The 27,671-nt window shown below is 34.9% G+C and overlaps 1 protein-coding gene across 1 annotated transcript in view; it reads right to left on the bottom strand.

Annotated features, from left to right (window-relative positions):
• LOC149801126 (tyrosine-protein phosphatase 10D-like) overlaps positions 1-22,205 on the bottom strand; it is a 155,528-nt gene extending 133,323 nt beyond the window's left edge. The window contains exon 1 of the mRNA XM_089955151.1: positions 21,888-22,205. Within this exon, the coding sequence (XP_089811277.1) occupies positions 21,888-21,929 (42 nt within the window). The 5' untranslated portion in view covers positions 21,930-22,205. The remainder of the gene's footprint in view (positions 1-21,887) is intronic.
• Between the last annotated feature and the right edge of the window lie 5,466 nt (positions 22,206-27,671).

Below are 27,671 nucleotides of genomic sequence, written 5' to 3' on the forward strand. Positions count from 1 at the left end.
GACATTATACCAAGGCCAAAGAAGGAATTGTTTAAACAAAGTTTTCAATATACTGGTCCACTGGTATGGAACAACATTCCCAGTCACATAAGGCAGGCTCCTAGCATTTCCTCTTTTCATAATCAGTGTCTTAAATGGATGAAAACTTTAGAAAATTGAACAGTTCCAGTATAAAAAATACTGCCTGCTTTTCTGTAATTCTGCATTATTTTCCTAGTTGAAATTTTCAATGCAGGATGATATTTTATGTTTTATGTATGTTTATGTTTTCACAGGTGCCTGTGTGTGTGTGTTCCAGGCTTGATACTTTGAATTTTAAAATTACTTACTTATTTAGTGTCAAGCCAGATTCTTCACATCATGTATATACTGTACATATTGTACATAACAGATAGAAGGCCTCAGGGTAGATTAGTTCAATAACTAATTGAGTTACCTTCTCTAAATAAAGTCTTTATTATTATTATTATTATTATTACTATTATTACTATTATTATTATTATTATTATCATCATTATTATTATCATCATTATTATTATAGATCAGATTTGCATCCCATTAACAGAGTCCTCACTGGAAAAGCATGCTTTCCATTATCTTTGTGTCACATATGCATACACACATTAATTGCAATGCAACAAACCATAAACCTGTAAAGAGCACATATAATGATGTCAGACTGTGTCCCCGTTATGCTAATAGCCAATTATTGATACAGTAAAGATATGGTATATGTTGTTATCTTAGACTAATTTGGTCATAATGGGCAACAAGAACTGTCTGATAGGTACTTCTTGCAGCAGGCTGTTATGGATAACTTTGTTGACAAGATTCATTTGTGTAGACTTGTTTACAAGACAAAACCTGGTCACCGCAAACCATATATAGACAAAACAAGACTAATAACTAGATAGAGAATCTTTTACTGCTCAGTTCATAACACTCAAAGTTCATACATGTATATGTCGGTAATACCTACATAAATGGTATTATTTATTGTAAATAATTAATCAAACAAGTTTTTATGGAAAGGAGTAAAGACAAATTTTGAATGTTCAAGATCAAATGAACTCCTAAAGAACAGTTACAAATATCAAGTACTGTAGCATTTATATTTACTTTCAAGTTGAGCCTAACTGCAAAATGAACAGACCCAGATCTGTCATTGCATACTGCACTGTCAGATCTAGGTCAATGTAGTTTGTTAGGAGTAATCAGAAGATAGATCCTAATATGCTGGTATATTATATGATGAACTATCTGATGACACAATCTATGTATTATACGTATTACTTTGTAACACATTATAGCCAAAAAATTTAAAAGACTATTATATGTAAAAAGGTAAAAAATAATAATTAAAAGTTAATCCATTTTAATCCTTTAAAGATAGACTAAGAATATATTTTAGAACTTTTTATATTTTTAGTTTCCTAACAGGTGCCTGTAAATACTTGTATTAAATATATACCACAATGGCTCCTTCATACATTATCACTATGGACAACACCTGACCCATTTTTAACTATGTCTACACATACATAATGGCCACCTAACAAAAAAAAGAGTAAACATAGTTTTCTGTACTTTCATTTTTCATTTTAATTACAAAGTGTCACACTGTAAATATGATGTAGAAGAAATAGTGATCCACCTATTCTAATATTCAAGTGGATTCACTTCCTTTGTCATCGATCAATAACAGTGTGGGGGGAGTGGGGGTGTGTGTGGGTGTGCCTTGATCATGATGTCTAATGAGCCCTGAAGATTCAGAGCAGACTCTAAGATACTTGCACATGTACCATATCCTATGTGGACCTACACTATTCACCGTTGGGTGTGAGTTATACCTGAGAAGATATGGTAAATAATAATGTCAAAATAGTTCAGGTTTGTTAATCTTTTTCATTGTAAATCTACTGGATACTCACAAATAAATAAAAGTTTACAAAACAATAAAACAAATATTGTTTCAAATAAAAAATACAATAACAAAATAAAGATGTATTGTAATGTAACAAAACCTAGTATCAAAATATACACACATGTAAAACAAAAAACAAAAATACAATAATAATGTATATCTTACATAAATAAAAATATTGGATGAACTTGATTATCATAAGTACAGGGTGGACCAACTTTGCTTTGGCATCAATCTTAAACTGTTCCTTTTTATGTCATAGTACTTAAGGAATAACAAAACTAGAATTCTGCAGTGAAACACTGTCATACCCAATAATTTTTCAGTGTTCTCTACCCATGAGGTGGTTTTCTACCAAGGCTTGGATCAAAATTCTAAAACCACTGTGCATATTAGAGATCGCCCACAACCATATCACTAAGTTTGAAATTTATCTTGAACAATAGTGGGAAAATTTCATGACACTGCTTTCGGGACAAATGATGTGATTTGTTTCCAGGTTTTTTTTTAGTCTTTTACTCAGACATTGATTACAATCCACATTTCAAGAAATCCACTGATTCTTCAGTCTAAAACATACAAGTAGAGTCTTTACAGCACACTCACCCCAAACTGCCCTATGGACATAAATCTTTTGTTTCTGGGGGCTATGCTCCTCTTGCCTATGTAGTAGAAAAATAACAGCTATGTGTGTTTGTGCAAATTAATTAAGGGCTAGTTCTTACAGATCTTAGCATAAACTCTGCATGTTGAAAATGTTGATGATATTAGAGACAAGGATGTAGATTAGTGCCAATTAATTGGCTCTAATTAGCAACAGTAAATTGTATATCGTTTTAAAGGAAATAGAGATTTTATACTTAAACTTTGATACATCTTTGCCAGTCCTCTACACCTAAGGCACATTTACTTCACATTTAAGTTTTGCTGCAGAGGTTGAAAGTGGTATGTGTTCAGAGATTATAATAAAGTAATAATCACTTACATTTAAACAAATCAACATCTAGACAAATCATTATTTAAAAATTTAAAGTTTAGTTTCCTAAAAGAAACACAGATTTCTATGCCAAAAACACTCAAGACAGAGAAAGATTATACCAGGATGTTTTTGGTGAAGTCTGCATGCTTGATATGCCCCAAGGGCAGAAATGGTGATGAGTGGGGGTTTGACTTTTGGTTTAGTGTTGGGTGATAATTAAACATGTAGACCAGTGCTGTCCAACCTTTTTGACACCATGGGCCACTGAAAAATGTTTTTCTGGAAGCCAAGGGCCGCAAAAGAAAATTGAAAAGCAACGACTATATAGCTGCTCGAGCTCAGGGGGGCCATTTAAAATCAGCCTGCTGGCCACATGCAGCCCATGTGCCACAGGTTGGACAGCACTGATGTAGCCAAAACGTTTGTTAGCTCTACCTGCTAATTTCCTCATGAAGTCTACACAACGTGCCAGGTACAATAACATTATGCTCAAACACGTACATGTCGTCACAATATCCAAACATTTTCTTTAAAAAGCATTGGGATAATATAAAAAAGGTTTGATTAAAAATGTTGCAAAGTATATATGATTACAATTTGAATGTTTACATTTTCATGGAGAAATGTTTTAAAAAACAGGCACATATGTCTCATTAATATAAGGACAACATTATTTATCTGCTTAAAAAGTTGGGCACAACATTTATTGTAGAGACATTTACACTTTATTGCCATCCTTCTCCACTGATACTGACTGTGCTCTATCACCCATGTAAGTGGAAATGATTCTAGTCAAAAACACATTTGTACTAGCTGTGACTGACATTAAATTTTGACTGCCTGTTGTCTATGATTTTACTGATATTTGTTACCGTAGTTGTTATAGAGTGATTTTGTGTAAAATTTGTCTTTTTAATCTACTTTCATATTCACTAAACTAATAAGTAGGATATGATTCTAAATTTGCAACAAGATGAATTGCCTCTGAATTTGTTCAGTACAGGATTTTTGCTGGATTGAAAATTATGACTTTCTGTAATTGTTAAGCATTTGGAAATGGGAGCCTGGTGAGACTTGGCAGGGGTAAGCAAGGATGGATCCATTTTGCTGTTACAATCTTTTTACTGGTTCAGTTTATCTATTCTCTGACAAATTTGAAACATGGATATATGTACTAGCTTATAGTCACGGAGTTTGATTTTGATAGCAAGTGGCATCAAAGGTGGGTACATGTACAAGCTTATGGTCATGGAGTTTGATTTTGATAGCAAGTGGCATCAAGGTGGATACATGTACAAGCTTATGGTCATGGAGTTTGACTTTGATAGCAGGTGGCATCAAGGTGGATACATGTACAAGCTTATGGGCATGGAGTTTGATTTTGATAGCAAGTGGCATCAAGGTGGGATACATGTACAAGCTTATGGTCATGGAGTTTGATTTTGATAGCAAGTGGCATCAAGGTGGGATACATGTACAAGCTTATGGGCATGGAGTTTGATTTTGATAGCAAGTGGCATCAAAGGTGGGTACATGTACAAGCTTATGGTCATGGAGTTTGATTTTGATAGCAAGTGGCATCAAGGTGGATACATGTACAAGCTTATGGTCATGGAGTTTGACTTTGATAGCAGGTGGCATCAAAGGTGGATACATGTACAAGCTTATGGTTGTGGAGTTTGATTTTGATAGTAGGTGGCATCAAAGGTACAAGGTATTATTTTCTGTGATTCAACAAAGACCTGTTGACACATCAGTATGATGCTGACCACAGTAGGACTTGTTATTATTAGGACTTCTAGTTTTTAATTCTTGCATTATTTTTTGGCTTTGATTCCTTAAACTGTAAGTTCTTTTTCTCATTTTCACCATGTTTTTCTAGGGAAATAAACTATTTGTTAAATTTGTAACAATTAGTTTGTTAAATTTATTCCTATTTAAATGCATACTTGAGTTCAAAATAATAACAGTGAATGCTATGTTTCATAGACACATTTTCTATGGCTTAAGGTCAATATAACAACCTTAAATTTGAGAGGCATTGAGGTGAGTAATCATATACATCATGGCAAGAGATGAGTAATCATATACATCATGGCAAGAGATGAGTAATCATATACATCATGGCAAGAGATGAGTAATCATATACATCATGGCATTGAGCTATGAGGTGAGTAATCATATATTTTCATAGTACAAGGTGAGTAATCATATATATCATGGCATTGAGCTATGAGGTGAGTAATCATATACATCATGGCAAGAGATGAGTAATCATATATTTTCACAGTACAAGGTGAGTAATCATACCTGTAATGGTGCAAAATGTTTGTCCATGTTTTGTTTGAGGAAATTTTGTCATAGTCAGTGGGACACATAACAATTAGGACAAATATGGTCTTTATAGGCTTGTAGTAAACTGGTAGCTTGTAATGGTTGACATCTCTTGTTTCTGGGCATGAGTGAATTTTAATTAGTTACTTCAGATAACAGTGAGACAGATAGAAGAGAGCACCTCTTCTGCCAGCACAAATTTGTCTTTTAAGACAGTGTGTTGTAGTTGAGGCTGTTACTTTATATAACAAGGCTGATCTGTGCATACAGCATCTGGTATGTCATCATAGTTATTACAGGTGTGTATCAATTCAGTTTTTAAGGTATGATTCATATAAAAAAGGATTTTGAAAATGGGTGGTTGTAGTTTTAGAGTGAAGAGGCTGGGCATGTATATAAAAACAATTGGCCACTTAAACTGACCCTGATCATGTGTCTGGGCATGCCTGTGAAAACTATCAACCACCTAATTTGACCAATAAGATGGCTGAGCATGCCTGTGAAAACAATCAGCCACATAAACTGACCAATCATGAACTTATTCTGTGGCTTAATTCACCTATACAGAAAGATTAAAATGACTCAGTTATTGTACATCCAAGAAACCCCTATCACTGCTTACCAATTAAATTCGTAGTTAGCCTAAGATAAATGGCAGACTACCTGTCCTCATTACAGCAATATAACAGCAATATAACTATAAAAATTATGTGCTTTGATACTATATGGCAAACTTTCCCCGACACCAATTTTCTCTAATTAACCACACGCTACAAGGACATCTAAAGATTACACTACTGACAGGATTTGATTCACTTTCAAATTTCCGAATGGTTCATTTCCATTGGCTAATTCAAAGGTCACATGAACATGGCCCCAAAGCAGTCATTTTCAGATCTTCACCTAAGACAGTGGATATCTGATTTTAATCAGATTGTTATGAAATAATACTTAGATTAATACATGTATATAATTATGCTTTAAAAACTTTTTTGGACTTTACTGTATCAAAAATTACACAGCTGCATTGATACATACAAATATTACAAAATCACAATACTAAACTGTTATTCTTAACAAGTTTATATAACCTGGAGTTTTGTTTTTCCTTTAATTCTTTTATTCAAATTACTGAGATATTTATAACCATGTGAACTGTGCAGTATAAAATGTTACTTCTCTCTCTTTCTTATACCCATGCCTTCTGACTCTCAGTCATAAAAAGAAGTTCATTAGTCACTGTCACCTTTTCTTTTCATCCAAATGTGTATTTATGAATATATAAAACTGTAGTAATTGCTGTTATTTAACTAACTAAATGACTGAGAATCTTGAACACAAACTTTAGCAAGAGTCATTCAAATGGTCTGATGCACAACTGGAAAAAAGAAGGAAATTTCCAGGAATATAAGATGATGTATCAATGCAGTACACATCCCAAATCTAGGAACCAAAATCATAGCTGTAATTGCTAATGTTTAAGTACTGTATATACTTGCTTATGGGTCAAATTGCAAACTGCACATACCCAGATCTGCCATTGCCTAATGCGCCCAAAGACCTGGTTCTTGATAGTTAGGAGTAATCAGTGGAACAACCAACATAGACCCTAATGTGCAGGCACATTATGATAGGGCAGATCAGGGTCTTTGTTGTCTGCAACTTGACTTGACTTATAAGCGTATATATGAAGTAAGTATCTGATTATCCTTGGTCAACTATAGAATGCCAAGCAATGAAAGTGTTCATGCTTTTGATTATCCTTGATCAACCATAGAATGCCAAGCAATGAAAGTGTTCATGCTTTTGATTATCCTTGATCAACCATAGAATGCCAAGCAAGAAAGTGTTCATGCTTTTGATTATCCTTGATCAACCATAGAATGCCAAGCAATGAAAGTGTTCATGCTTTTGATTATCCTTGATCAACCATAGAATGCCAAGCAAGAAAGTGTTCATGCTTTTGATTATCCTTGATCAACTATAGAATGCCAAGCAAGAAAGTGTTCATGCTTTTGATTATCCTTGATCAACCATAGAATGCCAAGCAATGAAAGTGTTCATGCTTTTGATTATCCTTGATCAACCATAGAATGCCAAGCAATGAAAGTGTTCATGCTTTTGATTATCCTTGGTCAACTATAGAATGCCAAGCAATGAAAGTGTTCATGCTTTTGATTATCCTTGGTCAACTATAGAATGCCAAGCAAGAAAGTGTTCATGCTTTTGATTATCCTTGATCAACTATAGAATGCCAAGCAAGAAAGTGATCATGCTTTTGATTATCCTTGATCACCTATAGAATGCCAAGCAATGAAAGTGTTCATGCTTTTGCATCATTTGTCAGTTCACAAATTAACTCTGGCCAATTCTCATCTAATCATACCATACATAAGTCACAAATAAAAGTGTTCATGCTTCTTCATTCAACAGTCAATATAGTATATGTTAAATCTGGCCAATTATCATTTAATTTTACCATATATACTCGCACATAAATCAAATGCCACAACAAATGGCACAAACCGATATCTGCCATATCTAAATCACTGATTATCCATAACAATATTATGTACTGTAAATCAATGATTATCCATAACAATATGAATGTACTGTGTAAATCACTGATTATCCATAACAATATGTATGTACTGTAAATCACTGATTATCCATAACAATATGAATGTAATGTAAATCACTGTAAATCAATGATTATCCATAATAACATATATGTACTGTAAATCACTGATTATCCATAACAATATGTATGTACTGTAAATCACTGATTATCCATAACAATATGTATGTAATGTAAATCACTGTAAATCAATGATTATCCATAACAATATGTATGTACTGTAAATCACTGATTATCCATAACAATATGTATGTACTGTAAATCACTGATTATCCATAACAATATGTATGTAAATGTAAATCACTGTAAATCAATGTTTATCCATAACAATATGTATGTACTGTAAATCACTGATTATCCATAACAATATGTATGTACTGTAAATCACTGATTATCCATAACAATATGTATGTACTGTAAATCACTGATTATCCATAACAATATGTATGTAAATGTAAATCACTGTAAATCACTGATTATCCATAACAATATGTACTATAAATCACTGATTATCCATAACAATATGTATGTAATGTAAATCACTGATTATCCATAACAATATGTATGTGCTGTAAATCAATGATTATCCATAACAATATGTATGTACTGTAAATCAATGATTATCCATAACAATATGTATGTAAATGTAAATCACTGTAAATCAATGATTATCCATAACAATATGTATGTAATGTAAATCACTGATTATCCATAAGAATATGTATGTACTATAAATCAATGATCATCCATAACAATATGCATGTAATGTAAATCACTGTAAATCAATGATTATCCATAATAATATATATATGTACTGTAAATCACTGATTATCCATAACAATATGTATGTACTGTAAATCACTGATTATCCATAACAATATGTATGTACTGTAAATCACTGATTATCCATAACAATATGTATGTGCTGTAAATCAATGATTATCCATAACAATATGTATGTACTGTAAATCAATGATTATCCATAACAATATGTATGTACTGTAAATTGCTGTAAATCAATGATTATCCATAACAATATGTATGTACTGTAAATTGCTGTAAATCAATGATTATCCATAACAATATATATATACTGTAAATTACTGTAAATCAGTGATTATCTATAACAATATGTATGTACTGTAAATCGCTGTAAATCACTGATTATCCATAACAATATGTGTGTTCTGTAAATCGCTGTAAATCAATCATTATCCATAACAATAAGTATGTAATGTAAATTGCTATAAATCAATGATTATCTATAACAATATGTATATACTATAAATTACTGTAAATCAATGATTATCAATAATAATAATATGTATGTACTGTTAATTATTGCAAGTGTACAAGTTTCATAAACTTTGAAAGAAAACTAGATGTGCAAACATATTTTGACAAAGTCTTATCAACATTCAATGAAATATCCCAATTATAGAACAAGCTTGTGCTAAGCAAACCCACATTCCAATTATAGGAACAAGCATGTCCTCAATAAGACAACACCCCAATTAAGACTCTATATATATATATATATATATATATATATATATATATATATATATATATATATATATATATATATATATATATATGGGTCTGTGCAGTTTGCACTGGGACTTGTCTTATAAGTATATACAGTATGTAGATACTATTCACATTAAAAATGTATCTAACTACCAACTTTCAAAGTAATGAAATTCAGTCAAACTTCAATTTCTTGATAACTGATCACGGGAGCCTATTAAATTCAAGAGTCCTGTTTGGTCAATTACTCATGGGAGTCTATCAAACTCAAAGATTCCTTACTGGTCAATTACTCCAGGGTGCCTATAAAACTCAAGAGTCTGACTGGTCGATTACTCATGGATGCTTATCAAACTTAAGAGTCATATTTGGTGAAAAGAGTAGGAGGGTTAATATATCATGGTTTCACTTACATTAAAACCAACCATCTGTTATATCAATATTAAAAGGCAATTGCATGCTTACAGAAACATCTTTCAAACAGTAGCACAAGTTTCACTGTAAAAGGCAATTACATGCTTACAGAAACATCTTTCAAACAGTAGCACAAGTTTCACTGTAAAAGGCAATTACATGCTTACAGAAACATCTTCTGGTGTCTTTTACATTGCAGTGTCAAAAAATTCTTTGACTTGGGGTAAGCATAACACTGTCTAATGAGACAAAATATCAAGAATATTTTAAACTATCTCTTTCTAAGCTCATCACTGGTCTGACTCGTAAAGACGTGTGGCAAATTGTTAAAAAAAAGGAAAATTTATCTACATTAAAAATAATGATTACATACCTAAAAGTGTCACTGCAAATGCAAATACAATAAGATAATCTGGGCTTGGTGTGAAATTCTCAGTTTAGCATACAAACCTTGTGCCTTGTTAGGTCTTTATATAAGGGGCCATGCATGATATGCTATTAAACATCCCTGTCCATAGCCATGTTAATTTTTCAAGATCTGTACACATTTTAGAACCAAGATTGTGCTGGTATCTCATTTACAACGTCAAGGTCAGTGGTATAGCTCATACCTCAAATGTACGCCAATAGCTTACCATTTTATCTGCCTCAAATATTTATGAAACAGATTTATTGAATGACATTGAACTATTTTTCCCATCTGCAACTTCTCAGGCAATTCTACAGTTAAGTCAATCATAAAATAGCAAAGATGGTCTGAATATATTGCAGAATAATTGTTTGCAAAGAATATTCCAACAAACATAATGGATGATTTTTCTGTAAATAATGCTCTGACATACAAATAAGATTTCTCTTGCAGAAATAGCCATGGTAATCTGAATGCAGTCATCTGTAGAAGAAAAAAAAAACCAGTCTGCTTTTTGTGACATGTTATGGATTGTCAACAGGTCAGCAAAATAGGACAACCTAAAGGATAATTCACATGCACTAACATTAAGCGATGAGATTGTTATGGGTACCAAATGTAAACAGATTCATTCTCAGGATGTGAATTATGTCTTATCCACACTGGGATGAGTAAGCAGGAATTTTTCCTTGGCACAACCAATGTTTACCTTGTCAGGACAAGTCAGTCCATGGTTTTCCCAGAATGCTGAACTGCTGACAGCTTTTGGACTTGGGTCATGTATGCACATTTACTAATTGGTCATGTATGCACATTTACATTAAATATAATTTGTTCTTTTAAAATTTAACATTAAGTCTATTCAAACCCGATTACTGAATACTCTGCACCTTAAATACCATCGAGAAACTTGCAGACAAAAATTATCAATCACTGTTGTTTTTTACAATGGTGGTCCTGTACTAAACTTAGGTCAAGAAAAGAACACGTCGAGTAGAATCATTGAAATATAGGGTAGTACAAATTTGTTTATCAATATACATAGCTTTCACTGTGACATCACATCACACAACATTCAATCCGAATTGTACTTGATCACACCTAAAATGTTCATTTATCCAAAAATGTCTATGAACTTTAACATTGATTTTGCTGTATGCACTTCTCATGGCATTTAAATAATGACCTTCCAAAGAATGTGGATGTATAAGAATCCAAATGAAGTGTATACCTGCCTCTTAAAGGTATGTAGAATCAAATTCTAAAAAATTACACCCATTACTGAAATAGTCAGAGTTGAATGCCTACATGACCTGTGTGAATTTTACTAAATAAATTATTCTGTAAAGTTTGCATGAATTTGCAAATTTTGTGCATTTTTAGAGTATTTGTTTGTGTAAAATACAAACTATGTTGTTCATCTAAAGCTTTAAATATTAAGATTTACTGTTAAAGTCTTTCAAAGTTCTACGATAGACACAGAGCATATTTTCTTTGTGTATGTCAACACCGGATATTTTTCATTCTGAGCTACAAAAATCGTTGTGTTCGAATGAGTAGCAAAGCCACAAAAAAAAAAAAACAATAAATGTATCACTTTTTGTACCCCATGAAATATATCTGGTATTAGCACAAAAAACAAAAAATGTATCACTTTTCGTACCTCATGAAATATTTATGGCATTAGCACAAAAAACAATAAATGTGTCACTTTTCATACCTCATGAAATATATATTATGGTATTAGCACAAAAAAGAATTTTGTTTATTAACCTTATATGCACTAGAGAAATAATAAAAATGAAATAATTCTTATATTTCTTCATTTCTAAATCTGTAACATGTAAAAAAATGTATATTTTAATGTGTGAAAGGACATTCCCATCATTCCATGTACAGTGGTACCTCGGGTTACGAACGCTTCAGGTCATGAACAATTCGGGTTACGAACAACAACTTCGAAAATTTTTTGTCTCGGGTAACGAACAGTGCCTCGGGTTATGAACGAAGGCGAGAGAGAGAGAGAGCAAGGTTTAACATTGGAGACAAACGATCGCGTACAGTACAAACGAAGGCCACGCAGTACTAACTCCCAACACCACTCCTCTGCTTCAACCCATGGACCAGCATGTGATCTCCAACTTCAAGAAACTGTACACAAAGGAGCTCTTCTCAAGGTGTTTTCAGGTCACTAATGACATCGAATTGACTCTGAGAGATTACTGGAAATACCACTTCAACATCCTCCACTGCATCAACCTCATTGACAAGGCCTGGAATGATGTCTCCACCTGTACCTTGAAGTCTGCCTGGAAGAAAGTTTGGCCATCGTGTGTACCAGAGAGAGAAGAGTTTGAAGGATTAGAGGCAGACGCAACAGCTGTAGTGGATGAGATTGTGTCTTTGGGCAAAAAAATGGGCCTGGAAGTCAATGGCAATGACTTGGAGGAGCTGATTGAGGACCACAGTGGAGAGCTCACTACAGATGAGCTTGTGGATCTTCAGAATGAACAGCTAAAGACATTAAAGGAGGAGCAGTCGTCCGATGATGAGGAGCCAGTGACCGTTTCAACTGCCAGGATTAAAGAAATTTGCAGCAAGTGGGCAGACGTCGAAGACTTCATTGTGAACCATCATCCAAACAAACTTGTTGCTAACAGGGCAGTAAACCTGATGAATGATAACGCGATGGCCCACTTCAGAAAGATTCTCCAGCAAAGGAAGCGACAAATTTCCCTTGATAGTTTCTTGGTGCAGAAAGATTCCCAGTTGGCTGCCAAGAAACAGCGACAAGAAACTCCTGAAACTAATGATTCAGAATAGCAAACAAAGTGACAAATTTCCCATGATCGTTTTCTTGGTAAGAAAGATGGACTAAATCTTTTTTTATTTTACATTTAATTTATTTGGTTGTTTTCTTTCTCTTTATTTAATACGTGAAGTACATACATTCTTTGCGTTTTTTCAGGTAAACGACCGGATGTTAATAAAAAAGAACGATTCTTTCATCTTGAAACAGATTGTCTCTATTTCACTGATTTCAATGTTTCGGGTTATGAACGTTTCGGGTTATGAACCGAGTTCTGGAACGAATTAAGTTCGTAACCCGAGGTACCACTGTAACACATTTGTTTAATCATGTATATGCATGTTCCTATAAAAAAGTATACTATAGCTAGAAAAATTTGCAGGTTGTGATAGAAAAAAGTATACTATAGCTAGAAAAATTTGCAGGTTGTGATAGAAAAAAGTATACTATAGCTAGAAAAATTTGCAAGTTGTGATAAAAAAAAAAAAAATAAACCTGACATCTCACTTTTTGAGGGCAAGATCACTGGTCTGTATTTTGATTTCCAAGATGTGTGTATGAGATATTACAGATGGCATTTTTTTATCTTTACCTTATATTTGTATATACCATTAAAAATTATTTGACATATTTACCATGTACAGTTTCTCTATAACCAAATGATTATATTTACTTGTATTGGTTCATCTTCCTCTTTAATTATGTAATTTTTACTTTTTTGTGGTTTTGGAACACTATATTTATGTGTGCTATATCACCAGGATTGTGCTGACATTCTTTTAATAATACACATAAAATTCATTACAGCAACTCTCAGTGTTTAACCTGGGTACATTATTATTCAGTGTTTGCTTTGCCAATGTATTTTTTTCTTTTTGTTCCCTTGATAATAATCTGTCAAAAATTATATTGTGGCAACATCGACAATCTAAAATTTTGAGAAAACTGACCAGTCTGTTACCCAAGCTAGTCATTGTAGTCCACTGACTACTAGCCAGAGATGATTGCAGGCTATGTCATTTGAAGCACAGAAAGTAGGTTAGGGCATTTTAAGCATAGAAAGTAGGCTAGGGATGTTAAGCACAGAAAGGTAGGCTATGGCATTTTAAGCACAGAAAAGTAGGTAAGGCATTTGAAGCATAGAAAGTAGGTTAGGGCATGTTAAACAGAAAAGTAGGTTAGGGCATTTTAAGAATAGAAAGTAAGATAGGGCATGTTAAACAGAAAAGTAGGTTATGGCATTTTAAGCATAGAAAGTAGGCTAGGGCATGTTAAGCACAAAAAACTAGGTTAGGGCATTTGAAGCATAGAAAGTAGGTTAGGGCATGTTAAGCACAGAAAAGTAGGCTAGGGCATGTTAAGCATAGAAAAGTAGGTTAGGGCATGTTAAGCATAGAAAAGTAGACTAGGGCATGTTAAGCATAGAAAAGTAGACTGTAGGAACTGCATACATGGTCTCCATGATTTAAGAACCTGTATATATGTCAAGTATTTTTGTGTCATCAGTACTTCTGACAGGTCAATTTATTAGATCTCAATGAATTACTGTGCCTCTTACTGTGATTACTGGTATGTTGCCAAAGTGAAGGGTTACATAAGAATGATGGTTGCTAGTCAGTCACTGAAGTATGTGTGTGTGTGTGTGATTTGAGTTTTTAAGTTAGCTTGAACAATTTTTTAGTCATATCGCTATGATGTCTACAGTGTGGCAGTTTATAGTGATGTCTAGTGCTGAGGCATCATGCCGCAGACACGTAACTTCATGTCCCATCCAGTCATATTATCCTGACACCAGGCCGAAAAGTCCTAACACTAACCTCTTAATGCTGAACACCAAACAAGGCAGCTGTTAGTACCATTTTTGTAAGTCTTTGGTATGACTCGGCCAGGGATCAAACCCACAACCTCTTGCATCTAGGGCGGACAGTCTAACCACTACGGTCACACTGAAGTATGTAATTCTACTGCTGTTGTTGGCTTTTAATGCCATATTTCAGCACACAATAGGCTGGTAGATGAAAAACCCATAAAACCCTGGTATAAACCACCAACCTACATGATGCTAATGGCATGGTTTCTCACATACCCACATTGGCCAAACACAAGACTCAAAACCCACATGGCAGTAAGGCCAAACAATAAAAAAATAATATATGTGTTTCCCGTTGGACAACCATCTAGGTTTCAAATTGCCAACCCTCAAAACATTTTCCCCTATTGTAAAAAAATAATAACATTAAATATATATAATGTTTAAATAAAAAAAACTGCTAACCCTGATTATAAAATCAGTTCAACATGAAATACACACACATTTTTGTTTGGCCTAATCAATAAAGGTGTGTATTTTAGTCCTCTCTGTCACATAATGCAATTCTGTATTCTCTAACTTATCAATAATCATAACTGTATTTCCTTGCATTTTAATCAAGTCAAACTGCAAACTACACAGACCCATGTCTGCCATTGCATAATGCACTTGCAGATCTGGATCTATGCAGTTTATTAGGAATAATCACTTAAACAAACAATAAAGACCCTGATTTGCTGGTTGTTTATGTGATGATATATGACAGTCTATGTTGTCTGCAGTTGGACTGAATTTATAAGCAAGTATATACAGTACACAGAAAGTTCCAAAATTATATTATCATTTAAGTGCAAATCTGCAGCAAGGGAGATGTTTTTTCATTTTTGTTTTCAGTTCACTACCCTGTCCCACTAAATAGCAGACCCCGAGATTAGTACATGTATGTGTAAAATCATTGGCAAGCATGTGACCCTGGAGCTACAGACTCATAGTGTACTACATACATGTACTAAGTGAACCAGCATTGAATTTCTACAAATGAATATAGCACACAGCCACAATCTAATCTTCATGCTTTTCAAGAAAACACAGTCAACCCTGATTTAGCACCACTTACACAGCAACCACCTGCTCATATTATGACCACAATATTACAATACACTCCAACAGCTGGAATCATTTGGAAGGAAGGGTGCTGGTTGCCTCTAAGGGCATTTTAAGCTAAGTAAACCTCTTCTGTGGGCATCTGAATGTGCCCCAATGAAGATAATACTGCATTAGCAATTCCAGAAAAAGACCAATTAATGATACCAAGTTGATGCCAAAAATGAACATATTAATATTACCAAAATATCACCAAACCTCTAGAAATTAAAGAAAGTGCAAATCCCAGAAAAGGCAATGTTCAGTGCAATCCTAAAACATTAGAGATAAATTATTCCAGAAAAGGCAATGTTCAGTGCTCTCCTAAAACATGCTAGAAAAAACATCTCCTACAATGGGCAATATTCAGTGCCTCCCTAAAAAAAGCTATCAATAACACATCCCAGAAAGAGCAATGTTCAGTGCACTCCTAAAACATATTAGAGATAAAACATCCCACAAAGGGGAATGTTCTGTGCCCTCATAAAACATGCAGGACATAAAACTGATCTGATATCAACAAATAATATCCCATATATTCAACAAACTATATACATATTTTGTTCTGCGTTGACAGAAAAAAACTTAAGTGTGTTATGACACAGCAAGATTTCCCACAGGACTCAAATCTATAGGATACTTGGCAAAATCTCAAACCTAAGAGTCACCAGAATGACAAGGCAAAAGAAAACACTTAAAAAATTAAATTTACATTTATTGTCAAACAGAAAGCATCAAAGATCCTTTTTTAATACACAAACAACACAATTATAAAATAAAATAGTGAGAGGAGACAAAAATACAATCTGAACATCACATACTACCTAATGATCAAATCCAGTCTATAAGCCATTACAGAAAAATATTTGGCATTACTAATAATGGGTTAGCATAAGTTTTATTTGATACCAAATAATCTGTATATCACTAATGATAAAGCAATACACAAACATAATCTGTAAATTAAATATCACTAATGATGAGGCAATACACTAACATAATCTGTATATCACTAATGATGAGGCAATACACAAACATAATCTGTAAATTAAATATCACTAATGATGAGGCAATACACAAACATAATCTGTAAATTAAATATCACTAATGATGAGGCAATACACTAACATAATCTGTATATCACTAATGATGAGGCAATACACTAACATAATATGTAAATTAAATATCACTAATGATGAGGCAATACACTAACATAATATGTAAATTAAATATCACTAATGATGAGGCAATACACTAACATAATCTGTATATTACTAATGATGAGGCAATATACTAACATAATCTGCATATCACTAATTCAGATGCAATACAAAGACCACTCAACAATTTGTTCCATGCAATCCTTGATTTTCAAAACAAATCTTGAAGGCCATTCTTCTTTCCACATTTTACTACTATGTTCAGTTGAAGTCAGTATCACGTTTCCCTGATAAATAGTCCAAACAGGCCTCAAAGTCAGTACAGCATATAAAATACTTACATTTTAAAATTAAAAATTAAATTATATACAATGTTGTGCAGTAAGTAATTGAACAATGTACACAGTGTAATGGTAACCTTAGGAACAATTAAAAATGAAATAATTCACTTATACCAATTAACTCTGAATGAACTGAAAACAAGATTTACAAAAAAAATACTGATGACAGAATAACATCATCAAGACAAACAAATGGTACTTACCCCACAATCAATCAATTTTTTTCTGCCATTTTTTATTTCTAGTATCATGTCAGATTTGCCTGCTTGGACTTAAATGAGGCCTTACAATTCCAATTATATTATATAAGTGTCAGTCAAAAAAATCCAGTTATCTATTAAGCATAAAAAATCAAAGATAATAATCCCATGGGACTTGCAACTTTTTGGACAACACTGCAAACTGAATAGCAGGTCATGCAGGTGCATAAGTAGTAACTCAAACATCAAGAATGTCAAAGGAGGTACTGATTATGGTCTTATGGTACTCAAGACACAAATTTAGACATAGGGTGGAATGCAAAGGAATCAGCTTTGGGTCTAATATAAAATTATAGTTGAAACACAAGAGTACAGTTCAAACACCAATTAGGATCCCTCATGGATATCAGACCAAATGTTATCCATAAACCATTTCAAAGACCTTTGCACCAAACTCAGAATAAAACATAAATATGGTTTTGTATTTTTACATATCCCTCTTCTATGCATTTTGAATATTTTTAGCTTTACAGTACAAATAAAATTAAAAATGAAGTGGGATTTATAAACGTTCAATTCACTTTCATATAAAAACAATAATTACAGACATCAGCTAAGAGTCAAGTAGGGGTAATTCCAATCTCTGTATGTGATACAGAAATACAGGCTGAAAATCTTCACTGAAAGCTATTTCAACAATGTATGGTTAATGATGTATTTAAGGCCAAATAAAAACACATTTGGTTATGCCTACCAGACCAACCATGTTTTTCCTGCTGACACTATATGTTGGGAGGGGGGGGGGACAAAACAATTGGAAAAAAAGAAACCAAAGATTATAATAATTTTAAAAAAGTATTTGCAACTAAACTGAAGATAAATTCAGTGTGCTTATTTTCTAGTTTATGTTTCATTTAAACCTGTCACTCCCAAAATAAACAATCAAATATGAAGGTTTGTGGTGACCTACCTACTCAAATATTTTCTATAATGTAACCAGAATCATGCATACTTTTTATTTGGCCTAATTAAAGGAGCACTTGCCTTTTGTTGGTCCCTTGGAACATAATGTATATTGAGCACAGTTGCAAGCATTCAAGTGGAGTTGTTTGTCTAAGTTAGTCTTTCTACATGGAATATAATTAACCTGCAATTAATTTAATCTGTCTATATATCTATCAAACCATCTATCATGACATTTGTAATGCAATACCAGTAAGCAGAAAAGTTTAAATTTAGGTATTTTGTTGATTTTTCAGCACATTTCTCTTGCTCTAAGCACAATAATTTATTAGGGAGAAAAATGTGTCCTATTGGCAATGGTTTTAAAATTAGGTAGCCAGTTCTTTTTGTTTTTTAAACAAATATGTTTAATGTGATTTTTTGTTGATTTTTTTAAATTTGTTATACTATGGGGGTGGGGTGCTAGGGTAGGTAACAAAACAGTGGGGCTGATCGACCAACCAGAAATAAACATGTTTTTGCCTTATAGTGCATTGAGTTCATACTATATGTATGTTATAACAGCAAGTCTATCAATGCTTAAAATGATAGTAGTCAATCACAGTGAGAAAAAAACCCATCAAATACAGCCAATGACCAAGCCCACCCGAGTTCATCTTGGTTATTACACTGTTTGACACATTCCCATGATAACTGTTCTGGTAATTACCTATCATCTGTAATGTACACACCAAATATTATAATACATGTTTGCAAAACTCAATAAGTTCTACGCTGGGAGTAAAAATTTCATTAAATCTTGTCTATATCTCTGGTAAAATGCTCCACAAATTCAGGATTCAATCTAGAATGCTTTCTAGCATCAATGGTGCAAAAAGACTGATAGTGACTCAAACATGAAAGATGTCTTTGTGACATGGTATCAAAATAATTGGCACAAACTTTGCACATATCCATGCCCGTAAAGTTCAAGGTCGTGAACTCAGTCCTTTATGTGTGGGCATTTCACAGACAGATTGTGTGTGTGTGTGTGTGTGTGTGTGTGTGTGTGTGTGTGTGTGTGTGTGTGTGTGTGTGTGTATCTGTACATGTGTGTGTGTGTGTGTATCTGGGGGGTGTCTGTGTGAAAAAAATGTATCTTTAACAAGTTTTCAGTCATATTGCTAAGATGTCTGCAGTGTGGCAGTTTATAGTGATGTCTAGCACTGGGGCATCATACCACGGAATGTATCATCATTTCTCACCAAGTCACATTATCCTGACACTAGGCCGACCAGTCCTAACACTAACCTCTTCATGCTGAGCACCTAGCGAGGCAGCTGTTAGTACCATTTTTATAAGTCTTTGGTATGACTTGGCTGGGGTTTGAACCCAAGACCCCCCACATCAGAGGCAGATGCTCTAATCACTTGGCTACTGGAGCTGTGACTAAGATAGATGGTTCTGATTAAAATGGTTGCTCTTTTCCTGTGACTTCTTTCTTTAACAGTAAGATAAACAATAACCAGTCACAAAAACATGCAAACAAACATCATGAGCAGTAATTCACATACATGCTGACAATTTTCACATGGAAAAATCATTTAACTTAATAAATTAAACTGACACTACCCAACTGAAATGATCCCCAAACCAAGAATATTCCTACCTAACGAAACAAAAGAACCTTTGTTATAGTCCAACTGAAAAACAAAGGGCTCTTCAAATGTATTGTGAGCAATCAAGAGAACTGTATCGACAAATTATAATGTAATATTATTCTTTGCAGTAAATCAAATGCCATATTTTAACAAGTCATATTTATTGTCCCTTTCAAAATTAAATTTAACCTGATGATTTACTGTGAAACTCATTTGCAAACTGACACTAGCAAATCCTAGTAATATTATCTCAAACAGGCTACCATCTTATTATCCTGAACCAAGTAGGAACTATTTGGAAGGATTGCGATTTGTGATATTCAGGACTTTACTGCATTTGTAGCACATTATAGGCCATAGATAGCATTCAACATATCTGGTTGAGGAAGAGCCCAAAAATACCTGGGAAGAACCACATACCCAAAGGAAGCAACAGGTAAGCTTCTCACATACCCATACAGGTCAAGCCAAGACAGAGGTGAGATGTGAGTGATCTGCAAAAGGCATTAGACAACTTGACCACACTGGACCCCAACTTTTAGAAGGAAATCAAACTCATAGTGGCATTCAGTATAGGCATCATCACTTGTGACCATAATGTTAAGTTACATGGTCAAAATTAAAATCTGTATCACTCACTCTCATAGAATAAACAGTTAAGACTGCAACTAAACTGTGGTCATTTTACAATAGTATTACTAATAATAGGTATCTACACACAGAGTTATTCTTGCTTACTTTGTCAATGTTACCAGCAAAATAAGTAATAACTATACCATACTGCACTAGAGTAAACATACCCTATGTAAAATCTGATTCAATATGAAAACTTCAGACTTCTCTACATCAAGCCTAACTATTTTCACAGGCAATCCAATATGAACATGTACATTGTAATTTTACTGGAAATGAAATGGAAGAAGTTTTATATGGTAGAATGTAGGAAAGGTACTGATGATTTCACAAAAATGCTTGACTCAGTGCATAAAAATGTGATGTTAACCTACATTCAAAATTATACATTCCATAATGTGAAATTATTACAAACAATAAACACATATATAAAATGTTAACAAATGATTTCAATTACAAAAGAAAACATATGAAATACTGGCCCACAAAAATCTGACCTTAACCCATTATAAATTAATATATCAAAGGAACCATTAGTCCTGCATCCTTAAATTTTAGATTAAACCCTGACATTTTAATCCATCTTCCTGGTTCAGTGGGATTATCTGTGGTAACATGTGGAGGGAAATAGATGCATAAAGATGGGGACGAAGAGCTAGAAAAACATGGAGATTTGCACTAAGCTAAGGGCCACTTATCAGACTAATTGTTTCTGATACAAAATTGACTTCACATTAACTTAGCGGTAATAAATACCTTCTAAGCTGTAGTGTAATTATTCCCATTACTAGGGAATAAAAGCCATAAAAGCACACAGAATGACAATGCTATTAAATGTGTCACAACACTGTATGTGTCATTATACATTACCATCATATCATATTACACTATAACTGTAATCTTAATGAGGTAATGTTCTGAGATACAAACATTTCAAAAGACATAAAACTAATTTCTTACCTGAATAAAAATTGTTGTTAAATAAAACGGCAGAGGTAGCATAGCTCTGATCAGTCACGAACAGTACAGTTAGGATGTGGTTATGTCAGTCAAAACACAGGCTATCCTTCGATGGACTGCCCAAAATTTCATGGGCAGTAGGTTAACAGGTGCGTGCTAGAAACAATCCTCGTTCGACAAATTAAGTCAACCTTTATGTGTCAGTTAGATTCACGTGGTTATAAAACACCAAAAAGAGTAAACTGTTTATATTTCCATGTCACACTTTTAAAGGAATATCCAAACACAAACATATACAAGCGAATACATTGACTAACATTCGGATCTCTCACAACTTTGTGTGACGTCATTTCCTTTCTGTCTAGTTCAGTCTGGGACTCCTCCTGGCTATGACAGAATGTGGGGGAAGTTACGACGCCTGTTTAATTCTTGTTCCATACCGTTTGTAGTGTACTCGCCTTAAACTGTTTCTCAATCACTCTGTCAGTGATGTGCAAAACTATTTTTTTTTACCTAGTCTTTCGACTCTCACTGAGTCATCACAATAATACAAGCTTTTAGACTTTATGTTTGTTACCTTGATCTTTAAAACTTGACGTTTAATATTTTATATTGTTGTAATTCATGTTTAGATTTCTTTTGAAGGCTTTATGTTTCTACATTTTTTGACAGTATTTTAAAATGTATAAGTCTTGTCACATACTTACCGCCATAATAGCCACTCTTGTGCTGAGGTTGTTGTTGTTGTTGTTGTAGTGTTTAACGCCATTTTTCAGCACACGATAGGCTATACATGGCGGCCAGTATTAATGGTGGAGGAAGAACCCTGAAAAACCCAGGGAAGAACCACCGACCCACGAGAAGGTACTGGCAGGCTTTCCCACGTACCAACGCTAGCCGATCTTGTGCTGAGGTACATACATACATACATGCATACGTACGTACGCACGCACACACATACATACATATATACATTCTACGCACGCACGCACGTACATGCATGCATGCAAGTAGTTAAGTGGGGCACCCTAGGGACAATGGGACTTAGCATTAAAAAGACCCCTGGGCAACTCTAGGGACAATGGAAATTTAACATGGAGAAAAATCGTGGGCAACTCTAGGGACAATGGGAATTTAACACAGAGTTTGGGTCTGTCTAGGGACAAGGGGAAATTAACATGGGAATAGAGTTTGGGCTTGTCTAGGGAAAAGGGGAATTGAATATGGGATTTTTTTTTTTTTAAAAAAATTTTTAAATTTAAATTTAAATTTAGGCAATGGAAAGGCTATCTCTTTTCGAGAAATATGGCTGGCCCTGAAAAGGGCCTTTGGGTTTTCTTCTGCTTCTAGTTTCTTCTTTTTCTCCACCAAGTTCTTATTTTATCTCCAACACTCTTTCTCTTCTTTTCTTTCTTTTTTTTCTCCTGCTCTTCTTTCTTCTTCTCTTCCTCCTCTTCTTTCTTCCTCTTCTCATTTTCTTCTTCTTTTTCAATCTTTTCGTTCCATTTGCTTATTCTTATTCTTTCCTCTTCATCCTTCTTTATCTCTTTCATGACACCACTAATCTTGTCCTTTACCTTTTTTAAGTTATTAATTTCCATCTTTACACGATGGGGACTATAGGAATAATGGTCTTCAACCAGTCTTATCAACATCTGCTCCATCATTCCTAAGTTGTCTAAAACGTCTTGTAATGTTTGTATTTTGTCCATTTGGTTAGAAGCCATCTTCTTTTTTTATTCTTTGCAGAATGGTTTGAACGACGAATACTGTGGGTTCTTATACTTAAAGCGCGTACGTGAAGGAAAACATCCCCCTAAAACGTAAAATTGATCTTACCTAGATCATGACCAAACAACGCGCGGACGTGAAGGAAAACATCCCCTACTTTTTCATTTCATATAATAAAACCCAAACTATACTCTCCACATACGCTAAGAAACAATAAACAAATCCATAATCTACTATCCACACAATCGTACGTGAGCGGGTACAAACACACAAACACAAACACACAAACACATACGCTAACAAACAATAAACAAAATCCATAATCTACTATCCACACAATCTTACGTGAGCGCTTACAAAACCCAAACTATACTCTTCACATACGCTAAGAACAATAAACAAATCCATAATCTACTATTCACACAATCGTACGTGAGCGGGTACAAACACACAAACACAAACACACAAACACATACGCTAAGAACAATAAACTAATCCATAATCTACTATCCACACAATCGTACGTGAGCGCTTACAGAACCCTAACTATACTCTTCACCTACGCTAAGAAACAATAAAGAAACCCATAATCTACTATTCCTACAAACATACCTGAGCTCTTACAAGCACCAACACACAAACACATACCCTCTCACTATCTTAAAAAAGAGTTAGTGTTTATAATCACACTACTCTACCTACACACATTGGCAAATCGATCGTTATTTCTTTTCTAGAGTATTGGGTAGCCCTGAAAAGGGCTGGGTTTTTTTTTTGGAACTTCATGGACACCTGGTTAATGGTGGCACCTTCCAGGCCTTGCGCCACATACACATCTTGTCCCCCAGTTACTTTTTACCTTTTTGGGGGAGAGAGCAGAGGCAGGATATGTCGCTTCAGAATCCCAATTTTCGCTCTCTGGGATTCTGAAATTTCTTCTTCTTCTCTCCTTTTCCTCCTCCTCCTCTTCTTTGTATCTTCTCTCCTCCTCTTTGTATCTTCTTTCCTCTTCTTCTTTATATCTTCTCTCCTCCTCTTCTTTGTTTCTTCTTTCCTCCTCCTCTCTTATCCTTCCCTCCTCCACAATGGCTTTCGCGGCCAGTTCATTTAATATGCGCCTGGCATATTCCAGATGCACCTGAAGTTCCAACAGTTTCTCCAGTCTCGTGTTCATTTTTGGTGTTGATCAATCAACAAGGGTAGCTGGACTGCCGAACGAGTTTCAATTTATAGTGAAAGCGCGGACGTGAAGGAAAACATCCCCTAAAAACATAAAATTCATCTTACCTACATCATGACCAAAAAACAACAACGCGCGGACCTAAAAGAAACACTCACTCACTTTTTATGCTACCCATCACTATTTTAAAATTTTTTATAAATCACTTCAATAGACTATCCACATACGCAAAGCAATCCAATCTAACCCCAAATTTACACCTCAAACACCAAAAAAAAAAAACATCATTTTAATCTACTATCCATACCAACTTACTTAACCACTTACAAACACAAACACACAAACACATACCCTCACATTTTTTTAAAAAAAGAGTTAGTGTTTATTTTCACACTACTCTACCTACACACATTGGCAAATCGATTGTTATTTCTTTTCTAGAGTATTGGGTAGCCCTGAAAAGGGCTGTTTTTTTTGTTTGCTATGGCATTCTTTTTAGTTTCTAAGAATGCGATGTCCTCTGAGGATAGACTTTCTGGCGATAGGTCTGCTTCTTCGGAAAGAGAAGAAGAACTCTTTGGTGTCGATACGACAATCGACAAAGCCTCTGTCAGCTTCAGGCTGCTGCTGCTGCTCTTGTTGTTGTTGCTGCTGCTGTCTCTGAAGTCTGTACTTCTCTGTCCATTCTTCTTTTTCCCTGTTCATTTCTTCTCTGAAGAGCTCTTCTATCAGGTCTTCAGTGATTTTTAACATTCTCACATTCTCTATTTCTTCTGGCTTCGGTATCAGACTGTGTCTGACCCTATGCAAATTCACGTAGGCTTCGTTGAGTTTAGCTAGTTTGGAGCACATCTTCTTAGGAGGATGAGTCGACAATGGATGGTTAGACTGGAAACAACCCGGTTCTTAAAGTCAAAGCGCGGACGTGACGGAAAACATCCCCCACACGGTTTTTGAGTCCCAACGTTTAGTGAGTGTCATGAGAGGGATAGTAAGAAATGAAAGAGCATCAATCCAACATTCTTATAGCTAAACAAAAGACAAAGGCATTTTTTCAAAACACAACATTTTTTATTCAAAAATCACTTAACACTAAACAACAACTCTAACATTTTTAACAATAATCCAACATCATAACATCAAACAATTTTTTTCAAAATACAACATTTTTTCCACAGTCTCATCACATTCCATCTTTAAAGTTTCTCCACTAGGTAAAGAGGGATAACAGTCTTCCATGGTTTCTAGTAATCTAGGATGACTTCTCTCAAACTGTTGATTTCTATGGTATTATCGAATTCTGCATACAGGATGACGTTCACCGTTTCATCAGGGTCTCGGTCTTTAAACTGAATTTCCACACGAATCTGACCGGATTTTATAGGGTGGAAATGTCCCTCGTCGCTGCCTTGGTCTGGAGTGAAATCGAAAGCCCACAAAGCGTAGCCTCCTGCATAATCCTCGTACGTAATACCGTGACTGGTATTGGTTCCTAACTGTCCGGTGGCTTCGTACAGGGACAAGTACGATCTCAAGTAATTCTTCTTGGTAAAGTCAGGTTCGAAAGGTCGGGTACACAAGGTCTTGCCATCGCGACTGACTTCGATTTTGGACACGCCAAAGTGTTGAAAGTAGAAAGGATTTTTTTCGGCAGCTCCGTTGAAGGCTGTATTCTCGACGATACCAACGATCAAACGTTTGGGTAACTGTCCTTGGAACAGATGATCTTCGATCATGGATCGCTGTCCCTTGGGAATGGTGAAGGTTTTCACTTCCACGCGTCGTATGGGATACTTGGCGGTCGTTCTGCTCAACGTCTGACTGATGTCGTTTCCCACTTTAGGTAACACTTCCACACGGCGTACGTAGAGTCTGGCTTCTAGGATTTTGGTTTTGTAACCGTCACTATCAGCCATCAAATGGAAAGCGGCACTGCTACGATTCAGTCTCAGGCGGACATCCACCCCGTTCAGCAAATACTTTTCTTGCAACCACATGTCCAAATGCAAACGATCCATCAGTTCTAAACTTGTGTCGGCTCCCGTGATTCTCTTTCTTCGTTCTACAAATCCATCATTGTTGTCTTTCTTTTCATCAGTTTCCAATATTTCAAACTTGGTAGGTTCGTCAGCTTCCCATACCACACAGGCATTGAGATGAGTGTTCTTGGCATCTATTCCGTACGTCAAGAGATTTTCCAGGTAGGCACGATAAGGGTAAGTATCCATGCTGCTACTGACCAGTTTGTTATTCAAGTACAAGTCCACTCCACTGAACAAGGAATGCATGAAATTGTTGACGGGAGCTACTGCTTCATCGTCTATAGCACCTCCAGTCTTATCTAGAATTTTGACTTTCAGGTACAAGTAACTGATATTCAGATCGATGTAATCTTCGGGCTGTCCTTTGATTTCAAACTCGATGGGAGCGGAATCGGTCAGTGAGGAGACGGGGTGAAATTCCACCCACTGGGATTCTTGCATGGTCATCATGGTGGGGGGCATGGCAAACAGATCCAGTTCCGTCTTGGAACAAACGCAAGATTCTCGGTGCATCATTTTTTGTCTCTTTTCTCAATAATCGAAAACGTCTAAGTCTCGAACGGTTCTTCTTTTCTTGGCCTTTCTCGCTTGAAGTCTGGTGAAAGGGTGTTTTCTTCGTCGTCTCTTTCTGCCTTGTCCTTGCTGAATGCCTGACTCGGTAGCGTGCAGGGCATTTATAGGTCTTTCTCGTTGGCTTTAAATGTCTTTGCCCGTTTGCAACAAGACATTTTTGCCTGCCCTCATGAAGGCTTCTTTAGGGTTTTGTTTGTCGATGATGACATTTTGGAGAAATTCTTTGCCTTGCGTCAGTGCCGCATCTTTCAAGGCGTG

Source organism: Sinohyriopsis cumingii, chromosome 4, assembly GCF_028554795.1.
Source record: "Sinohyriopsis cumingii isolate HCF-2022 chromosome 4, ASM2855479v2, whole genome shotgun sequence".
In the NCBI taxonomy this organism is placed as follows: Eukaryota; Metazoa; Mollusca; class Bivalvia; order Unionida; family Unionidae; genus Sinohyriopsis; species Sinohyriopsis cumingii.